General features: G+C 51.5%; 1 protein-coding gene across 6 annotated transcripts in view; it reads right to left on the bottom strand.

Moving 5' to 3' along the window:
• The window catches only part of TOX2 (TOX high mobility group box family member 2), a 136757-nt gene that overhangs the window by 88028 nt on the left and 27247 nt on the right, over positions 1–21482 (bottom strand). For 2 of the 6 annotated variants that reach the window (XM_070247839.1, XM_070247838.1), the window contains exon 1: positions 20226–20369. The exons of the other annotated variants lie outside the window; for them this stretch is intronic. In XM_070247839.1, coding sequence (XP_070103940.1) covers positions 20226–20351 — 126 coding nt within the window. In that variant the 5' untranslated portion in view covers positions 20352–20369. Of the gene's footprint in view, positions 1–20225; positions 20370–21482 lie in introns of those variants that run through there. 6 annotated transcript variants of the gene reach the window in all.

Raw genomic sequence — 21482 nt, 5'->3', positions numbered from 1 at the left:
GGAGGGGCCCGGGTCTGCTCTCTCCCCCGACGCTGTGAATGAATGAACACACCTGGCGTGAGCAGAACGCTTTCCACAGAAGTTCTCATTTAATCCTCACAACAACCCACTGAGCAGGTTTATCTTCCCTGTTTAAAGCCGAGGACGCAGGCTGAGAGGATGAGCAGCTGCCAAGACGGTGCAGTGAGGGAGAGGCTGGACTTCAGAGGGGCTGTTGCTTCTTCTGCTTGCTCTCCCACTGGGCTGGAAGCTCCTCGACAGCGGGGATCAAGGCTCTGCTGCACCCCCTGATATAAACAAGGACTAGTTCGGTCTGGCGCATGACAGTGTTGATGAGGACGTGCTGGTGGTTCAGGGAGGGAGGGGTTATCCACAGCGAGCTGTGGGGGATGGCATTGGAGACATGAGGAAAAGGGACCTGGATTTTGATGTGGGCACGCTGGGGGTAGGGAGGGGGTCGGGCAGTGGGGCCCCTGAGGTCACCAGAGCCTCACTCAAGTGGGCTTATTCATTCACTCGTTTATTCAACCAAGAAAGAGCTGCCGCACACGGAGTAAAGCCTGCCTCTCACTTTCAAGGAGGACCTGAGAAATTGGCGGCGGTCCACAAGGCAGGGCCTGGGTCAGCCTCCGTTAGGTCATCCCTGGGTGCGTGGCACGGTACCCTGGAAGCACACTGGGCTCAGGACCGTCTTACTGAACAGCTGAGAACAGAGGCCCCGAGGTGGTGGTGGCGGGGGTCTTCTCTGTCCACCTCTCCCCAGGATTCCACCATGTTAGAGCCCTTGGAGAGGGACGGCATGATAGAGAGAGACGCTGAGGGCTCCCAGGCTTCCCCTGGCTTGTCCTCCAGGGCACCAAGGCCTGGGCCTTCCCCTCTCAGCCCTCCTCTTGGGGAAGCTTTTCTGGAGGAAAAAAACTGTAAGCCAAGGAGAGAGGTCACAAAGCCAGCCTCTGTGCTCAGGCACTACAAGGCCACATCCTCCTCCATGTGCACAGACAAGACAGAAAACACCCACATCTATACCCACCCCACAGCGAATCTGAGTAAGTTAACAAGATAAATGACATATGCAATGTGCCCAAGCATGGCGACAGCTCATGCCCCACAAACCAGTGGGGGCCCATGCCACACAAAACACAGCGTCCAAGACAGCACAGGTCACACATGTACCACACCCATGGGTGACACAAACCAACCCAAAGGTGTTCACAGCACAAACATGAGTGTGCACACATCACAGACCCTTTACATGCCTGGATACACAACACCCACAGCATGCACCCACAGGAAGGAGGGGATGCCCGATGTGTATGTGTACCGTGCATCTGCAACTGTATAAATATAATTCACACAAATGCACACGCAAACATATATGGCATGAGCATGTACAGACATACAAAGCAAAGATACACAAGAACTTAAATTCTATGCATACTTCACAATTTATCAGTCCCTCAGCCAAACATCTTTTTTCACACCACATAACCTTCTGTATGCTTTAAAATGTGGGGAAAAAAATGTAGGGGGAAATATCGGCCTAAGAATTTCCATGAAATGCCAGGAGAACATCCTCTTACCACTGACTGGAATAGATTAATTTTCCCCATTTCATATTCTAATTATAATTCCTTTTCCCATCGCCATCTTCAGTCCTCATTACAGCTGGAAGATTGTTCTGCAAAAGCCAGGCCTTCATCTTCTCTTCCCAAGAGTTTTGTCATGGAAATGAGTTTTGGAATCTGAAAGAACCCACATTTTTGCAAATATCGGATGTGTGGGGATAACCCTTTCATGACGGCCACAGGGACTCCGTTCACAGAGGCTTTGAAAGGAGCTGTCTCTCCCCATGCTGTGTGGTCCCCTTGGCAGGAGGGGTCCTGGGTCCCTAATTCCAACAGCCCCCACACACACACCTAGATCCATTTTTTATCTTTAAGGAAACTTAGCAAATAGGCAGCTAAGGTGAAAGCTGAGGAGCCCTGATCTTAGACAGTCAGATGATGCGAGCTCCATCTATGCCACCTTGGGCAAGCTCATTAATTGCTTGAAACCTCAGTTTCCTCATTCTTATGAGCCACACAGTCACTGATTCACAATAGGTGTAAATTAAATATCTGTGGGGCAGACAAATATGATAAGTGGGTGGATGAATGGATCGAAGGAAGGGAGAGAGTGAAGGATGGAATGGATGCACGGATGGTACAAATCAGCAGTGTCCATCAGAAATATAATGCAAGCCACAAATGCAAGCTCCATGTGTAATTTTAAATTTTCTAGTAGCTACAGTTAAAAAAGTAAACATAAACAGGTGAAATTAATTTTAATGATATTTTATTTAACCCAACATATTCACAATATTATGGTTTCAACACATAATCAATAGAAAATCATGCATGAGATAGTTTACATTCTTTTTGGGGGGGAGGCACTGTCTTTGAAATCTGGCATGTATTTTACCTTACAGCACATCTCAATTTAGACTAGCCACATTTCAAAAGTCACATGCGGCTGGTGACTGCCATAGTGAATAGAGCAGTAAATACTTGGAATGAGTGAAATGAATGAATGGATGGTTGGTCAGGTATATGGGTGGGATGGAGGAATGGATGGATGGATAGATGGATGGATGGATAAATGGGCAGATGGGCAGGAGCAGAAGATCAGTGGTTTGGGGAATGAATGGGATAGATGGGCCAGTAGGTAGATAAACAGATGACACCATGGTTGGATAAACGGAATCAGAAGGTGAGATAGGTGGGTGGGTGAGTGGACGAATGGGCAGATAGGTGGTTAGAATGTGTGGACTGAATGTTTGGGATGAGAGGGATGAGTGGATGGATGGATGAGATGGGATGGCTGGGTGAGTATGAAGAGACAGCTGTGTGGAAAGATGATTGGGATGGTGGGTGAGACAAACAAACAGATGGTCGGGATGGTTATGCAGGATTCACAGATAGACGCCTGAATGAGTAGGATGCCTGGCTGGACAGAATGGGTTGAATGGGTGGGTGGGATGGATAGGTGGGTGGATAAGTGTGTCTGGTATTGCCTGTTCACTCTATTTACACTTTCCATGGACGATGTCCTGGTTTCTCAGTGTTGCAACATGCACTATCTCTCAAATGTTCATCTTCAGCCAAGATTCCAATATACAGTTTTCCCCGGACATCTCTCCCATTGGTCCATGACCACCTCAAATTCAACACATCCAACACTGAACTCATGACACATGTATGGACCTGCTCTTTCTCAAGTGCTCCACCATCATGGGAGAAGGTGTCACCTTCCATGCAATCCCATGGTCAGTACCCCGTGGCTCTGGACCCCTTAGCTCCTAAATCCTCCTGATCCAGTCACCTGCAGAAACTTTCTGCTCGGTTTCCCCCACCAATTCATCTTCTACCCTGCCTATCACTAGTGATCTTTTGGCAATCATGTCACTGCTCAGGTCAAAACCCTGCAGTGACTCCACATCACTAACCCTGGCATCCAGGACCCTCCAGGATAAGTGGGCCTGAGCCTCGTCTCCACAGCATCCCTCAATGTTACAGGGACCTCCAGGGCCCTTGCCTTTGCACACACTGTCATATCATCAGCCTGGAGCGGCCTCCTCTTCCTTTTCTCTACCTACTGAAATCCAGCTCTCCCGAGGTCTTTTTTTCTGGCTACGCACTCCAACTTAACAGTCTTGCTTGCTTCTATAAACTCGCGCTCTTGGCCCTAAGCTTAAGGCTGCCACCCCAGGTTGCCTTTGGACTCAATTCAACTTCTGTGTGTAGTGTGATATACCGGGCAGCACACTGATTCCTGAATTGGAGTACTGGCCGCACCAGTTACTTGGGACCTTGGATTTAACATCTCTTTGCCTTAGTTTCCTCACTTGTAAAATGGTAATGATGGCAGTTATTAATTATTCCGGCCCCATAAGGTTTTGGATTTCTGTTATCAGATATCAGATTTGGGTTAACGTCGCAACATTGTGCTTAACAATGGTAAAGATTTTTAACAGGTGCTGAATAAATGTCTATTATTGTTATTATATGCTAAACTTTTATCCCCTCATCAGCCACAATCCCCCCCAGTCCGGCAGAGGACCACGTCTACTATGTCACTAAGGCGATCAAATATCCCCCCCAACTCTTTCCCCTTCCTGATATTATTTATATCACACCCATCCTGAACTCCTTTCCTTTGGTCTGAAAAGGTAAAGTGACTCCTTCTTGTTCAAGGTCAGCCCTTTCACCTTGACCCCATCCCTCCCGTGTTGTCCCCTCATTCATTCCCACTGCCTCAGTCCTGGGTCTAAGATCTAATTTAAACGTGCTGAAGCAAAATGAAATCAGTCAATGCCCTGGTTGTATCACAGACCAAGCACACACAATGTACTGAGTGACACGCTCCCAGATGGACTCCCATGGGGACTCACCATGAATAAAGTGTGTCACGAGGCAGAGAAGAGGTAAAAGCAAAGGGATTTGCAGGTTATAGAGGGGGCAACAGTCCTCATTCATTGACTGGTACCTGGTGAGTGCTTTCTATGTGCCGACATTCTCCTGACCCCAGTCACGGCATAATGATTATGACACAGCCCCTGCCCTCAAGGAGTGCCCAGTCCTTGGGAGAAGCTTGGGCGAATCAAACATCCCTCTTCTCCAAATCTGAGAAAGGAAGACAGGCTGGTCTCTGGCCATAGTCCCAGGATGGGAACAAGTAACCACAAAACCTGTATGAAGCCCATCCCAATTGGTCAGTGACAGCTTTCCCATCACTCAGTCTCTGAAAGTCAAGTGATCAATTACAGTCTCACTCCAATAGCCACATGTCCACAGCTGGAGGTCAGCCAGTCCGGAACCTCCTGCTTCTGAAAGCCCGCTATCCCAGGACCCCATGATTCCCAAACCCTGCAAAGCCCAGCTCTTGCTTGCTCTGGATAGATTAGCTTTGCAAAGTACAGCAATGAATTCAGCATCTTGTTTCAGACATCGAATGATGGCCTCATCCTTGACAAATGTGACAGTGGCAGGATAAGGTTATCACAGGGGAGTGGAAGCAGGGCGAAGGGCCTTTCCAGAGAGGCATCTTCAAAGTAACTTGGAAGCTCCATGATAGAGGACACACAGGAGCTGGCCAGGCAAAGAGCAGGGAAATGACATCCAAGGCTGCTGGGAGCACCTACTGTATACCAGAACTCATCCCAGAGCTGCACTTGGTTGTCGCATTAGAAGCCCCCCAGAAATTCCAAGGGTGCATGACCTGCCCTACTATAGAGATAAGCAAGCCAAGGCTCAGGGTGCTTGGGGAGCTTGCCTAAAGCACCCAGTCAGCTCTGAACCTGGCCTTGACCCCAGGCACCAAAGCAACAGTTGTTCTGTGGAAGCTGCTGCCCCTCCCCTCTGCACAGAGACACAGATCAAAGACCAAGGATGCACAGCCCTCAGCCCAGCCAGTTGCAGACACGGAGAGACACGCCTCAAGGAGATCTAAAGAGGAAACAATCAAAGCAGCATACACTGCTCCCGCCCACCCCTACAGGGCCGTGAGAACACTCATTCTGCACAGATAAAACGCGGCTCAGAAGATACAGGCCGTGAATGCGGCAGCTGCACCCTGGGCCCTGCCGAGAGTGCGGTTTCATGTGGAAGTCTCACAGAGAGATGCATATCAGGACCAGGGAGATGCTGGGGGAGGGGGCAGAGCATGCTGTGTGCTCAACTCCGGGCCCACCAGCACCGAGGCAAGGAAGAGAGCACAGCAGGAACACACACGGGCTGAGGCCAGGCTGCCCGGGCTCAAATCTCGGGCCTGCTTTCCAAGCTGTGTGACTTTTTAACTAAGTTACTATTTCTCAGTTTCCTTATCTGGAAAACGGGTATGCCTACCATTCGGATTAAATAATGCATACACAGAAAGCGCTTCTAACATTGCCTGGTACAGAGAAAGCACTCAATAATTGTTAGCTGTTACACTCATTCTTATTTAATCCTCAAAACAACCCTGTGAGGTTGCTGTAACTGCCCCTCTTCTGTAGATGAACAAACTGAGTGGGGCTTCAGACCAGCCTTTGAGGTCCTAAGAGTGGGAAAGACCCCTGAGGCCTCTGCCCGTCATTTGTAGTCTGAAATAAAATTTGTAAATTAAAATCTTCATAAGAGTCCAACTGAGGGCTGATTTTTCCCATAAGGATGACTTTCATGCTTTGTTCCTAAATTTCAAATATCAACGTCTCTCCAAAAAAAGTTTTGCTCCTTATTGATGCTCCTGCTTTGCTGGGCATAATGCGCATTCTTATTCTGCCCAAAGAGAAATCCAGTGCTATGACTGAGGCCCAGAGAGCTTAGGGGATCTGCCCAAGGCCACACAGCCAGGATATACCCAAGCTGATTCTTCAGTCCAGGTTGCTGGCTCCCCAAAGTCCACACTGGCTTCCCACCCCCACTGTTTCCAACCTGTGTGAACCAGAGCAGTGACCTCTGGGCTGGGGGCCTTATCAACCAGTAAGGGGAGACAATGCTTTGGGCAGGGCCTGCCAGAGGGGCTGGGAGCGTGTCTCGTGAGCAGGACCCACCTCCCTACTGCTGACCAGAGTTGGCTTGGATGGTACCACCTGTTTTGGTCAACAGAAAACATTAGGAGGTGGTGTAAAATGACAGTGGTCACTACAGCTCTGGGATGGAGTGCCACCAGGCACCTGGCTCTCTTGGGAGGTGGGAATCACTGCCCTCCTTTTACACATGAGGAAACAGAGCCCTCACACCTGGCTCTGACCATGCTCCTGCTAGACCTGTCTGTCCAGTGTGGTGGCCACCAGTCACACTCGGCTACTGAGCACTTGGAACCTGGCTAGTCCAAATTGAGATGCGTTTAACTGTAAAATACACACCAGTTCTCAAAGACTTAGAACAACAACAAAAGAATGTAAAATGCCTCATCAATATATTTACATCGATTACACGCTGAAATAATAGTATTTTGGATATATGGGGTGAACTAAAACATATTATTAAAATTAATGTCACCTGTTCCTTTTTACATTTTTGATGGGGCTACTAGAGAATTTAAAATGACGTATGTGGTCTGCATTCTGTTTCCACTGGACAGCACTGGTCGAGATGCCCTCTCACCCTCTGCGCCAGACTCAGAACCTTGGAGAGAGAAGAGTCCACAACAGCAACAGCTGATCCAATTCTCTGTAATAGCTATGGGGAAACTGAGGCCCATAGAGGGAGAGTGACTTGTTTAAGGAAAGAGGCTGCTACAGAGGCATTCACTCATTCAAGAAATGTCAACTGAGTTCTAGGTGCTGAGATCCAGCATAGAAGAAAATATAGAGCCACATCCTAGCCCAGGCATGACATTGTGATGATGCAGAACTCCTTGCCTAGCCAAGAGCCCTGGGGACCAGGGCAGCTGGACTTGGCACTAACCCCTCATCTCCCCACAGTCAGCCAATCACAGAGCTCAGAGACTGCAGATGGAAACCGACGGGAGCTCCCTCTCCAACCCAGAGCAGATCCAGCTCAAAGAACACTGGTCAGTCCCACCACAGGGCATTAGCCAGCTGCAGCTGCCAAGTGGGCCCAACAAGCAGGGTAGCTCAGTGGGCACAGCACGGCTGCCTGGCAGGCCTGTGTATCTACCACTGGTGGTAGCTTACATATCGTCCGCATTACCGCAAATTTATGGCAAAAATTATCCTCTCTCAGCTCCATTTAAAGCCATTTGGAGCTCGCTCCCATCCCCGATTATAAATCTAATTGCACATTCCAAACAGACAAGCGCTCATTAAGCTTTAATTATGCACATGTTGTTTTCAACAAACATTTTCATTTGGCCGCTGTGAGGGGGAATGGTTCCAAGGGGGCTGCAGACGCTGCCTGTGGGTGGAGGGAGCTGGGGCCTGGGAAGTGGGTCAGGGTGTGGTCAGATGAGACCGTCCAAGGGCAAGGCCAGGACCCCACCAACTCTGGCTCATGACTTTAATGCCCTTCCACCAGGCTTCTGCTGCAGGAGACGCCAATGTGTGTGTTCTCAGCTGGTCCCACCTGCACCCCCAGTGTGCCCAGAGTCTCATCTAAAGCTGGCGCCAAAGGCCCTCTCTGGGGTAGGGCCAGGGAGCATAGGGACCCACACTCCCAGCTCTGAACAGTAAACCGCCCCCTGCAGGAGCTGGTTTCTTCAAAGCCTCTGGGCTTGTCTCTGCTCCCACCCACTCCCTACACCCACCGCAGCTGGAGCTATCTTTCTCCAGCACCATCTCCCATTCCTTCATTCATTCACTCATTTACTCCACAATTCTTTACTGAGTGTAGACTTGCTCAGGCAGTTGGGGGCCAGTGGGGATCAGGAAGCTAATGCCCCTATCTGGTCTGCCCAAGTCACCCTCCTTCAAGCCCCATCTTCCCCACTGGGGAAAAGTCCAAATTCTTCACGATACCATTGAAAGCCCTTGAGAACCTGCCCATTGCCAACCTAACCATCCACCTGGGCTCCCAGCCCTCACTCACACGCCTCCCCTGTTCTGCCTTTCCAAGATGCCTCGAGCTCCCTGCCAGGACCCCGCTCTCCCACATGTCTAGCCTCGGCAGCTCTGCACTCTCCACCTGAACCTCCCTTCTCTTCCCTTTCTTTATGGCTAACTCCCCTTCACTCCCATGCCGTACCCCTCCAGGAAGCCACTGCTGATGCCCACTCCCACACCAGACTGGCTGCCCCTCTGCCTCGGGGCATCTACCAAAGCATTTATTGGACCATAACGCCGTAACCGACTGCCACACATCTGACTCCTAAGGCTAGCCTGTTCCACTATTTCCCCAAAGCACCATCTCCTCCAGGGGCTGAGAGGAGAGATGTCTGCTCGCTGTGTGGCCTTGAGCAAGCCTTCTCTCTCTGGGTTCAGGTGTCCTTATTTGTATGTGGAGGGGTTGACAGAGAGAGGCTCTCTGGCCCCGTGGCAGTTCAGTCAGTTCTAAGTTTTGTGGTTTGTCCAGGAGCTAGACCTTTCTCCACCTGAAGAGGGTCCTGAAGCCACCGACCTGCCTTCAAATATTCAGCCGGGACCCTCCGGGGCAGAGGGAGCCCGCCAAGCCATGTCCGTCATGTGTAAATGGCGCACACCCAGAGATGGGGGACAGGGACGGTGCAGAACCCCCAAGGCCACTCCTCACAGAGCTCCTGGAAGCACAAGCAAGTGACATAAGCGTGATTTTTAAATGGACGTCAAGATCCATTCAGCACTGACAACTACCTGCTGTTTTAGGGCGGGGTGGGGGGGTCCCCGGAAGCAGACCCTGAGAGCAAAGGCAGGCAGTCTACCGGGGAGTGCTATAGAAGCAGGGCTGAGCAGACGGACAAGGCGAACTGTGATGCAGTCACATCAGAGGCTCAGCCTAGCCCTAGGAGAGCTCTGGAGCTGGCATGGCTCTGCAGAAATGTCCCAAATTGAGGCAGGGAGCCACTGCATTCCCAACTGGGCCAGCCATTGGATCCAGGCTTCCCCGGGGGAGGGGGACAACCCCAGGCAAGGCCTCCTCCTTCCACCAAAGGCAACACCCAGAGAGACTCAGCTGGGAGGCAGTGGCAGCCAACACTCTCAACAGCGGGGAGAGCAAGAGTCTCAATGGAGGAGGGATCTGGATGACTCACAATAGCATCCACTATGGTCATTTCTTCATTTTAGCTAATCTGGGTAACATTCACAGAGTGCTTGCTGTCAGCCACATTCTCCTTTAATTGATTTATGAATTTTACTCATGTAATTCTCACAACAACCCCATGAGGTAAGTGGCCAGTACTAAGGCTCCCATCTTACAGATGAGAAAACCGAGGTCAAGGAGCTTGCCCAAGCCCACCCAGCTAAGAAGCGGTGGAGTCAGGATTCACACACAGGGAGTCCAATTCCAGAGCCCAGGCTGTCACGACCAGGCCGTGCTCCTCCTATGGTCCTGGCCTCCACCCGCCAAAGGCACAGAGCTGTCCACTCCCGGCTCCTCCCCAGAGGCTGGGCTGCGGTCAGCGGTCCAGAGCCTCAGGTCGCCCAGCACTGCCAGCATTTGCGCTTGACAATTATCTATCATCCAAGCGGTTGGGAACAAGGCCTAAAACGGATCCTTGCCAAAGACAATTAACTAGAAGCCACATGAGCGCTGGCCGGCCGGGACTGTGGCTGGGGGGAGCGAGTGTGACTGAGACAATGAGCAGCAGATGATTTGGGAGATATTTTCTCCCAGCGCTGCAAACAAGCCCTCAATCACGCCACGAAGGGCTGGTGTTGTTGGAAGGGAAATATGTCAACGACAGCGTTCAATCATGGGGCGGTTAAAAAAAAAAAGAAGAGAAGAAAAAAATCTTTTGAAATTGTAATCTGACCTAGAAAGGCTTTCTAGGTCACCTGAACTTGGCACTTGCGCACCTAACCCCAAAGCTGAACACAGACGGAGTACCAAGTTCACTTCCTTCTGTCAGGACCAGATCCCACAGGAAGTGATATTTGTAAACCCTGCTGCTATGTTTCCAAGGGCTGTATTAAAGTCAGCCCTTGGACTTGGGAGCTGAGAGAACCCCGGGGCAGCACAGTTTGGGAAGCCCGCAGACCTGGGTTCACGTCTGGCTCAGCACTCAGGTGCTGTGTGGCAGGTGTGGCAGGGACCGCACCTCTCTGATTCTCAGACTCCTCTGAAAACTGGAACTGGAACCGGCAGGGTTGTGCATGCCGCAGTGTGCAGTGTGCAGACACGCCAAGGTGCCCTGGTAAGGCCAGCTCCCTCCTTTCACCCAGCTGCCTTCTGTTCTTGACTACGGAACCCTTATGCCCCTATGGGCTCTCCCTGGGGACCCTGCAGCACAGGGGCCAGGAGGGTAGTGGGGGGATTTCTGTCCTAACCAGCCTTTTCTCCCCAGAAAACAGAGTAAACCACGCTCCAAGACATAGCACATGCCAATGAGTTCTTCTAACTCATCTCCACTATTGAATCTCCCAGTTCAAGACAAATCACAGGGCCTCAGGGCTGATAGGCCTCGCAGACCTTCTCATTATCCCACTTGGGAAACCGAGGCCAGGGCTGGTAGATGGATCACAGTTATTGGCAACAGCATCCCATGGGTTATGACTACCCCATTACCAGGTCCCCTGAGCTAGACCTCCAGAAGAAGCCAGAGTTACTGGTTAACATCAAAGCCCATGCACGAGGGGAACGTCTCCACTTCCCCAAGCCCTGGCCTGAGCACCTATGATGTACCCAGCCATGTGCCAGGCTCTGAAAGGACTGGGGACACAGAGCTGATCTCCACAGAAGCCTGGGGTCCAGGCAGAGTACAGGCACTGGCACCGAAGACACCCAGGGGCGACAAGGCAACAGGTGGAGATAGACCACCCATCAGGTCGAGGGAGCAGAGTGAGCAAAGGCTAGGCAGCTGGGAGGATGAGAAGACTAGGGTGTGGACGGGTATCTACAAGTCACGGGGGTGGGCTATACTGCAGAGTGGGCGAGAGGAATCAACAGCCACTGGAAAAACAGGTGAGAGTTCGAAGCAACAGTCCTAAAAGAAGAGCCATGGAGGGCTGCCCAGGTTGGCCAGAGAAAAAACATTCTGCGAAGCGACAGTTAAGGCAGTGTGGTAGTGACGTCAAAGGAGAACTTTAAATCAATGAAACAGAGGCGAAAGTGCAGAATTAGACCCAACTATGTATGGAAACACAGTATGGTTAAGGAGGGCACTAATTATATGCCAGGTCCTGTGGGACATGCTTTCCACAGAATATTCCACCCAATCTTTGCAATAAGCCTCTGGGGGAGATATTATGATCCCATTTTACAGAAGAGAAAAGCTCAGTTTAAGCAACCTTTCAAGGGTCACATGGCCACAATGGGCAAAACTGAAATCTTAACTCCGCAAGCTCACTTTGATAACAACTACTCTATTTTGTCTCTCCTTGTGGAAACAAAGAGACAAACACCAATTATTTAATAAACAGGATGGGGAGAACAGGGTTATCCTGTTCCCATTCAGGAACACTGAACTAGATAGCCACTGCACCCACGAAAATGTACTCTAAACAGATTAAAGAGTTAAGTATAAAAAGTCATGTTATCCGAAAATATCAGAAAACAGAACAGAATGTTTATCGGATCCGTGGAAGCAGGATAACTTGCTCAGCCCTTGAAGCAATCACGGAGGAAGGGAGATTGACAGATTCAAATATATACGCATTAATATCTTCTGTAGAAGGAAGCATAATAAAACCAAAATGAAAAGGACATCAGACTAAGAAAATATCAGCACCAACTATGAGACAGTTAATATATACGATGTAGAAAAGACTCAGTCAAATTAAAGAGAGAGCAAGACGCCAACAGACAAAAAGACACGAGACACAACAGGAAAGTCACAGAAGAGGTGATCTACCACAAAACAAACACATAGGAAAAATGTATACTTGATTCGATGACAAGGGGAGAAATGTGCATGAGACATACCTACCATAATGAAACCGGGATATTCCATGCCACCGCTGACATGGAAAAGAGTTCCAGCCTACTGGAAAGCAATATGGTGGCCACCCCTGGGCAGATAGCCAGTCAGAAAGAGGGGAGACAAGGACCCAAGACCTCTGCCTGCTGCCTCAGGAGTCACCCCTTACCACACTGCCCATCTGTTTCAAGTCCATCCATCCAGTCTTGCTCAAAACAGCCTCCTGTTCTGAGTGCTGGGGATGGTGCCAGTGATGGATGGGACACAGTCTTTGTCCTCCTGGGCTTACGGTGTAGTGAGGGGGACAGGACCAGGAATTATAATATGGGTGGTAAGTGTCCTGGGAGCCAGAGGATATGGGAGCCTAGCTACTTCTCAGAGGAGGTGGCTTCTAAGCAGACCTACCTGCAGGCTGAGCAGAATGAGCCAGATGAGGGGAGAAGGCACCAGATGGAAGGGAGAAGGCAGGGGAAACAGCATTTGCTGAGGCTGGGAACTGGAGAAGGGGCCATTCACTGAGCAAGGAGGCAGGGAGAGCTGAGATGCTAAGGCAGACAGAACCTTATCATGACGAGGCTTCAGGGCTACACTGGGGGGCTGAGACTGAAGCCCGGATGGTGAGCTGCATTCTAGAAACTGGCCTCTGGCTTCAGGTGGAGAACGGATTGGGGAAGGTGAGACTGGAGCCTATCTAGGAAGCCAGGCAGAAGCTGCTGTGATGATCCAGGGGTGGGACCAGGAGGCAGGACTGTGAGCAGAGCCTGGACAGGGAAGAAATATTTGATGAGACAATAACAAGTAAAAGAGAGTGGCAGTGATTCAAAAATAGACATTTCTATTGATGGCTAGAAAGGGAAGCAGGATTGGAGCCAGCATAAAACCACGACAGTGCCCGGTATGTTTTCCACCATATGGAACTGAGTCTCTCGGAGATGAATGGAAACTGCCAAGAGCAAGGGGTCACCCAGGAGCAGAAAGGGGTGACACACCGCTCACAAACCCTCATTTCCTCTCCTTGGTCACACACTTCCTTCTGATTTCTTTTTCTGATGATTCATAAGAAAAAAATTTCCCCTTTTCATTTCAAACCAGAAATGCTTGTGCACCTGGGCTCACCCTGCCCAAGGCCTAACCTCTGCCCCTGAGCCAACAAAACCCAGCTTAACCCCAGGTGACTGAAAAGACTCTGGCTGCCAAGAAACTGAGAGGAAACAAGAGGGTTTTGGCTCTGTGACGGCTGTCAGAGGCCCCCATGGACCCTCCTGTGCTCCAGGAGGGTCTTCAGTGGCAGCCCCCACACGCAGGTCCATAGCCCCTCTGCCAGAACCCATAGGGTTTCAGGATTCAGAATTTGCTTGGATTTCAGAAACGTAAGGAAGCAAAGATTCTACAATTATGTTGGAACTACAGTGTGGTCTGAGGCAACACCTGCAGTCAACGCATTCATATTTCTGCAGCAAATCCTATGAATATTCAGGCAAGTGGGTTAAGCAAAAAGTATAAAGAGACTCATGCCAGCACAGGTCAGGTTTGCAGACCAGATGAGTTTGCAGCATCTTTACAAAACAACGTTTGGTTGTGGAGCTTTCTGGATTTCAGATAAGGGAGTTTAGAGCTGAACCAAGCACTGGGCACACATGTACTCGGCCCTCATCGGAAGACCATCCCTCTGTATGCCCATTTTACAAATGAGGAAACTGAGGCTCAGAGGGATGAAGGAAGCTGCCCAAGGTCTCACAGCTATTAGGTGGCTGAGCTGGGATTTGAACCCAGATCTGACATCTTTCCACATGCACCATGGATCCTCCAGACTACTGAAATGCCAGGCAGAGTGGTTAGGATTTCAGGGAATGTGGGCCCCACACTGGGAGGGGTCAAAACCATGTGCAACAGGAGTCGGGCTGCTCCGCAGGACTCAGAGTCCACCGAGGGAGGCAGACGACAAACAAGTGAACACACAAAATTGGCTACAGTTGTGACAAATGCTGTGACACAAACAAAGAGAGTGCAGAGACAGAAGAGGGAGAGAAACATATTTAAAAATGTCTCTCTCTAGAGGTGACAGTTAAATGGGGGGAGCCCTGAAGAAGGAGAGGGGGCCAGCCACACAGTAAGAAGGGAGGGCACTGCTGGCAGAGGGAACAGCGAGTGCAGTCGCTGGGGTCAGCAAGCAGAAAGCTCACCACAGGGGACGGACCACGGCTGGAGCACAGTGAGCAGAGGGTGGGACCAGGATGAGGTCAGAGCGCTCAGCGGGAGCCAGGGCACGTGGGGTCCCGAGGCCATGACAGGGACTTGGATGTTACCCCAAATGGGAAGCCCTTGGAGAGTTTTTGCAGAGGAGTAATATGCTCTGACTTATATTTTAAAGACAACTCAGGCTGCCATATGGAGGATGGATTCTGTGAGACTCCGTTCCTTGAGTCTCCATTTTCTCATCTATGTAATGGGTTCGTGAGAAATCTTGTGAAAAGCACAGCCAAGGATGTCTGGCACACAGCTGACTCTTAGAAGGTGGAAGAAGAAAGACTGGATTTTCCCATCTAATCAAACCAGGAGAACCCAGTCCTAAATCATCCAAAGTCACTGCCCCGCTCAGAATCCTTCACAGGCTCCCCGCTGAGCCCAGGATGAAGACCGACCTCTTTCCCTTGGTCCCCAGGTCCTCCTTGATCTGGTTGCTGTTGATTTCTCCAGCCCCATCCCTCACCATCTCCCACTGGACCTCTGCTCTCCTGCCCGGTGAACCGCCCCTGACACGCGGCGGGCCCTCTGTCTGGAGCACAGGGTCTCCCAGACGCTGGCTTGGCATCAGTCTCCCTTCCCACAAACACTGAGGAGCACCGACCCTGGGCCAGCCCTGTCCCGAACACTGAGAGGCTCAAAAAGTGGCTGAGGGCATGTGCATGTGCGTGCATGTGTACGTATGTGGGCATTCAGGCATGTGAGCGTGGACACAAAACCAGAATGCAAACAAACCCAGCCTGACCCTCTTCTGATTGCGGGGCTGGTTCTTCACCTTCACCTACGCGTCCATTTCCTAAAAGAACGTTTACAGAGGACCTACTTGGTGCCATGCACTATTCCAGGGCCCCAGGATACAGAAGTGACCAAAGATCCCTGGAGACTGCCTCTCACATCGGAGACAGAAAGCAAAGACCAAACATAGGAAAGAAGTCCCTTACACAGCACGTTAAGAGGTTGTAAGAACTACGGAAAGAAGACAAAGGCGAACAGGTGAGATGAACCAGGAGTGCAGGGATGGAGGGTCTGCAAGTTTACACAGGGTGGTCAAGGCGGGCCTCACTGGGAAAGGGACAGTGGAGCAAGACTGGAAGGAAGGGAGGGAGTGAGCCAGGCAGGTGGGGAAGAAACGGCACGTGCAAAGGCCCTAAGGTGGGAGTGTGCGGGGGGGGGGGGGGGGACCAGTAAGGTGGGCAGAACAAGCAAGGGGGGAGGGGAGGAGAAAGCAGAGAGGCAGCAGGGGATGGAGTGTACCCCCACAGATGGCAGAGATTACCCCTCCCCACAGAGAGGGAGGCAGCACTTTTTCCACTGCCTTATCTGATGCTGTGGTCGAGGAGCCGGCGAGGGCAGGCGTGAGGGCTGCAGAGCCCAGCACGTTGGAGGAACCTCAGCGGGGCCTCAGAGCAGCTGACATCCGCTCGGCCTGCGGCTCCTTCCTGTGGCTTCCACATCGCAGGTTGCCCCCGGGGTTGCTATTTTTGCTCCTGTTTGGGGTTCTATGCAGGGTTCCTCTGTGCAGGTACTGGGGGCCGCTGGGCCTGGCCCCTCTTGGGGTTTGCTTCACTCAGAGCAAAGGAGAGGAGACACTTAAATATTCCAGGTGTCTTTGGGGACATTTACTGTCCAGCAAATGAAAACGAAGAGGAAACTTGTTAGAGGAGTCGTTTTGTCAATCTCATGACCTTCCAAGCTCAGAGAGGTTAGATGGCTTGTCTGAGGTCACACAGACAAATCAAACCACAGTCAGAGGATTCTAACCTAGTCTGCCTAGTCTGAAGGCCTTTAATTTGCAGGGAGTTCTCTGCACTTACTGCCTAATTAATGTGTCCCAAGCGGACACTCTGTGCCGTCTGGCCTTCCAGAGGGCATGAGGATAAAGGTGATTCACACACGGACGGCTCCAGTCACCCCAGAGCACCACAGCCCTGACAGGGAGGACTACAACGGGGTGGGCACAGGGAAGGGGCGGCCGGCCCAGACTGCTGGGGTGGGACAAGTGGGCAATCAGAGGCGGCTCTGGGAAGCAGTGATGCCGTGACTCTGTCTGCAAGGATCAGCAGGAGTGTGAGGGGTAGAGGAACGTTCTGGACAAAATGCAGGTCCGTATATACAACACCAAGAAGCCTGATAGCTTGGGTGGTGGAGGAGGGGCTCTAAGGAGCAGCAGGGAGGAGGAGGCAGAAGCTTGCTGACTGCAAAACAGGCGCTCTGACAGGCGCCCAGCCCTGCAAGTGGGCATATTGAAAGCCTCAGAACTGATTCAGCGGGCTACCAGCGACCATCCAGCCTATAGCATTCACAGGGGAGTGGTCACAGAAATCCACTGGCTGCTTCGAGGCGAGCAGATGCTAAGGGGGAAGGTGGAGGCAGGGAGGCCAGGGCGGAGGCCCCCGGATCGCCCAGGAGACAGGTGATCGTGAGGCAGGGAAACGTGGTTGGACCCTGAGGGTGCCGCGGAAGTGAGGAAGAGAGGTCAATGATGACGTAAGCCAAGGAGTTGACACATGGGGTTAACCAAGATGGGTGCGATGGGGGAGGGCATGTCTGGGGGTGGGGTTGTGTGAATGAAGACAAGGACCATTCAGAGCCACTGTCTCCTCTGGATGAACCTTTGGAGATGAGGACGTGCAATCAAAGCTGCCTTGCTATATGATCCCCCACTCTTAAGGGGCTGCTGTTGCCATGGCCTCGATTGTTCTGCACAGCAAGAAAGACCCGGAGAAGCTCAGTACCTTGCCTCGAGTCTCACAGCCAGAAATCAAGAGAGCGAAGCCTGCACACGCAGGCCCACCTGGCTCCTATTCCAATGCCCATCTCAACAGACACCCCACAGCGGAGGCCCCACACCCTCCCTGGAAAATGGCCCCCCAGGGTCTGGGAGAAGCTGGAGAACCCACCCCCCATCTATGATGAGCTTCATTTGCGACTGTTCACACTTGTGCACACTTGCCAGGCCCCCTGGCTGGACAGAGATGGCGACTCCTGGGTGGCCCCCAGGCCCCCTGAGGCGATCACAGTGCGTGCCACTGAGGCTGCCTGCTCAGGAGCCCCAAATCCCTGCCTCTGCTCCCGATTTCATTAATTACTGGTTTGTGAATGCACGAGGCAGCAGAGGAGAGAGTCATCACGAATGCCACTGACTGCGGAAAGGAAATTAACTTCCAACGTGAAGCTTGTCCCCCTCTGGACGTTCCGCACACAGCCCTGATTTCCAACACGGAGAACAGGAGTGGGTGGGACCAGCCTGAATTATTTTTCTGAAGGAATCAGAGACCAAAAGAAGGTGAAGAACTTGCCCAAGATCGCAAAGCAATTACAAAGCAGGATACATACATATAACTCATTTCCCGCTCCCTGGGCACTTTTGTTTTTTCCGTAAATATTCAGTGGGTGCCTGCTGTGTGCCAGACCCTGTATGCCAGCAGACATCCTGGGCCCCAGTCAAAGCTCCCCCAGAGGGGAGGGTATTTTATTTACTGAGCACCAACAAAGTGCTTTATATATCTTGTCCCGTTTAATCCTCCTAACAATCTGCCATTTTGTAGGTGAGGAAATACTGGCTCAGGGAGGTAAGGAGACCCGCCTGAGATCACACAGCGGGCATGGAGCAGAGACAGGGCTCAAAGCCCAGTCTTAAACCTGGGTACAGCCTCTGTTCTCCAAGCTCAGGAGGTGTGTCGGGGCAGCAATACTCCAGACACACTTTCTGTTCCAGGATCACTCCCTCCTCCCTTCCACACCCTTCCTCCCAGATCCATGGCTACTGTCCTGAGACCCCACCAATACTACACTGGTGACCAGCATCCAGTTAGCTCTTCAGGAAATGTTAAAAATAAAGAGTCAGATTTGTTCCAAGACAGCCAGTAAGTCCCTGTAATTAACTCCCCTCCCAGTCAAGAGCCCATGGATGTGGCCAGAGACAGAAATCCATACCAGCCAGGGCCAGGAGGCAGACTGGGGCCCTGCATTCGGGCTCCCGAAGAAGAGAAGCAGATCACAGAGCCTCTGGCCATACACAAAGAGGGGAGCGCCCAGGTTATACACACACATGCACGCACGCGCACACACACACACACACACACACACACAGTGGGAACCATGAAATCCTCCTCCTGAGCAGAGCCGCATATTCTGGGTCATTTGCTCATTCATTCACTCAACATTTGTGGAGGTCCTACCACATGCTAGGCTAAGTGTTAGACAGAGTGTGTGTGTGTGTGTGTGTGTGTGTGTGTACGTACATACACACACACACACAATCATCAAACCCGGGGACAGCTATCAGCGTCCCCATTTCACAGGTGAGGAGACTGAGACGGGCAAGGCTCAAGAAGTGTGCCTTACATCACAGACTGTACCTGTGGCAGAGCTGAGATTTGAAACCAGGACCTAACCCAGACCCCGGTACACAGTAGGCACTCAATAGCGATTTCTTCAATGGCTGGCTGGCTCCAAAGCCTTCCCCTGCAGACCGGGCACCTGTGGCCTCTTGCTTTCAGACCCAGTGTGCTGAAAGCGGGGCACAGAAGCTCCTGTTTCTTGGTCTCTCTCTGTCCACCTGGATATTCCAAGGGAGGGAAGGCAGGTCTGAGAGGGCGGCTTCCACTCCTGGGACACATGTGCACAAAGCCAGATTTTCAAGGACTGTGATAAATCAGGGCACCAGAAGAGGTCGGGCCTCCTGTTCGGCTGGTGCAGCCCTGTCAACAGCAACAAGCCCCGCCCCCAACTCAGCCAACTCCCAGCACGAAGCCACTCTCCCCAGGGACCATGCCATTAAAGCTGGAAAATGCCATTAGAGTCAGGTTTCTGCATTCACAATCTCCGTCACCTATTACGTGTGTATGTGGTTGCCCTCAAATCTGGGACGACGTCCTTCCTCATTTTTGCTGTCCTTTCTTCTACGAAAGTATGGCGACTGAAGATCCCAACTGGTTACTTTTCAGTATCCTTAACGGACAAAAGGAAAATGGGGCACTCACCAAATTTTGGGAGGAATTTTTATTGATTCCACAAACTCCAAAATCCAATGGAGGAGGCAACACAAACTTTACTCCTGATGACGCCCGCAGCCGCTCCTCACCCAGGCCTCTCCCGGCTCCTCCACGCCATGGGCTATCTCCATCATGGCTTCTGGTCTGAGTCGGTCAGACACCCCCCACACCCACACCTGGCCAGGCCCACTGCAGGGTGTGCTGGATGGATGGATGGATGGATGGATGAATGAATGAAAGAACAAATGCTTCCTGAGCACCCTGGGTGCCTAAGATGCTCTGGGCACCAAGACCTGCTCTCTGGGGGCCAATCTCAGCCACTTACAGAATTCCTTTTCAAGAAGGAGCTGTCACCTGCGGGCCTCCTGGACCTTGCACGGCATCTTCATTCTACAATGTGACAGGCAGGAGTCCAGGTCCCTGCCTGCCCCTACCCCGGCCTCGTCTGTCTTCACCCCGCAGTGACGGTCTGACCACCTCCACCCCGGGAGGTGGCGGGTGCCCGCTGCTTACCTTCTGCCGAAACACACCTGCAATGCACCAGCGCCTTGTAAGTAGAAGGAGCCCGAGCCTCATTCCACAGAAGCCCAGGCAGCGAGAGAACGCGCCCGCGACAGCCTCTGTGCGATTCTGCTGCATAATCAGCAGAGAAAGAGAAAAAATGCCAGAAATAGCAAGCTTTATAAGCCCTCCTGACAACTCTTGGTCCTCTATTGGCTGGAGGCCCGGCACCCCCGCCCCCCATCCCATTCCTATAAGGTGAAATGGAAAAACCTGTTATTTAACCTCTTTTATCAAAATCCATCTTCTGTCCCAATTTGGGCCTGTGTGTTTGGAGCTCCTGGCGGCGGTCTCCACGCCAGGTCTCAGGGAACAGAAGGGGAGGGAGCTCAGCTCTGCATCATTTGTGGCTTAAGGGCCATCCCCCCTCAGGCACCCCACCCTGGGAGCAGGTATCAAGCTGGCAGGGCTTTTGGGAGGCAATTTGGCAGCACCTGTCAACGTGTGAAACTTGCACGCCACTTCATTTGGCAATTAGACTTCTGAACATCCGTCCTGCAGAAACACTTGTATTCGTGTGCACAATGCATGTCCATGGATGTTGCTTGTTACAGAGAAGAATTAGGGGCAAGCTAAATGTGTAAAACTGGGGTCAGGTTGAACAGACTGAAATACATCCATTTCATGGAATATGATGAAATGAGGAAGGTCCATAGGTGCTGACTTGGAATCGGGTGGGAGGAAAAGTCAAGAACGTGATTCCATTATTATACAAACAATAACTGTGTGTGTGTGGATGTGCACAGTAAAAAACGCCAAACTGTTAATGGTGGTTACCCTGGGGAGCAGGAGAAGGAGGTATTTTCAGTTGCTGCTTTTTTCTTTCTTGTCTTTTTTTTTTTTCTTTTCCACAAGCATGTATTACATTTATAATTTAAAACAAAAATGTAAGTGCCTCCCTGGTTCCTTCCCACTCCTCTGAAGCCAGCAGGCCAAGGGCCAAGGTCACCCTCCACAAGGCGGCATCAGGCTTGGGACAGGGCTGGCCCGAGGCCCTGTGGATCCCCCAGCATGAGCTTTCACACAAGTGCAGTTAAATTAGGGCTCCGTGAAGAGTGCGGACTTTGGAACAAGACAGAACTGGGTTCAAATCCTGGCTCTGCCTGTTGGAGCAGTTAACTTCCCTGAGACTCAATTTCTTCAACTGTAAAATGGGGATGACAGGACCTATAAAGTGCCATGTACTGTGCTGGGCACTACTGAACCAAT

Source organism: Equus caballus, chromosome 22 (genome assembly GCF_041296265.1).
Source record: "Equus caballus isolate H_3958 breed thoroughbred chromosome 22, TB-T2T, whole genome shotgun sequence".
Lineage (NCBI taxonomy): Eukaryota > Metazoa > Chordata > Mammalia > Perissodactyla > Equidae > Equus > Equus caballus.
This window is presented reverse-complemented; position numbering and strand designations above follow the sequence as displayed.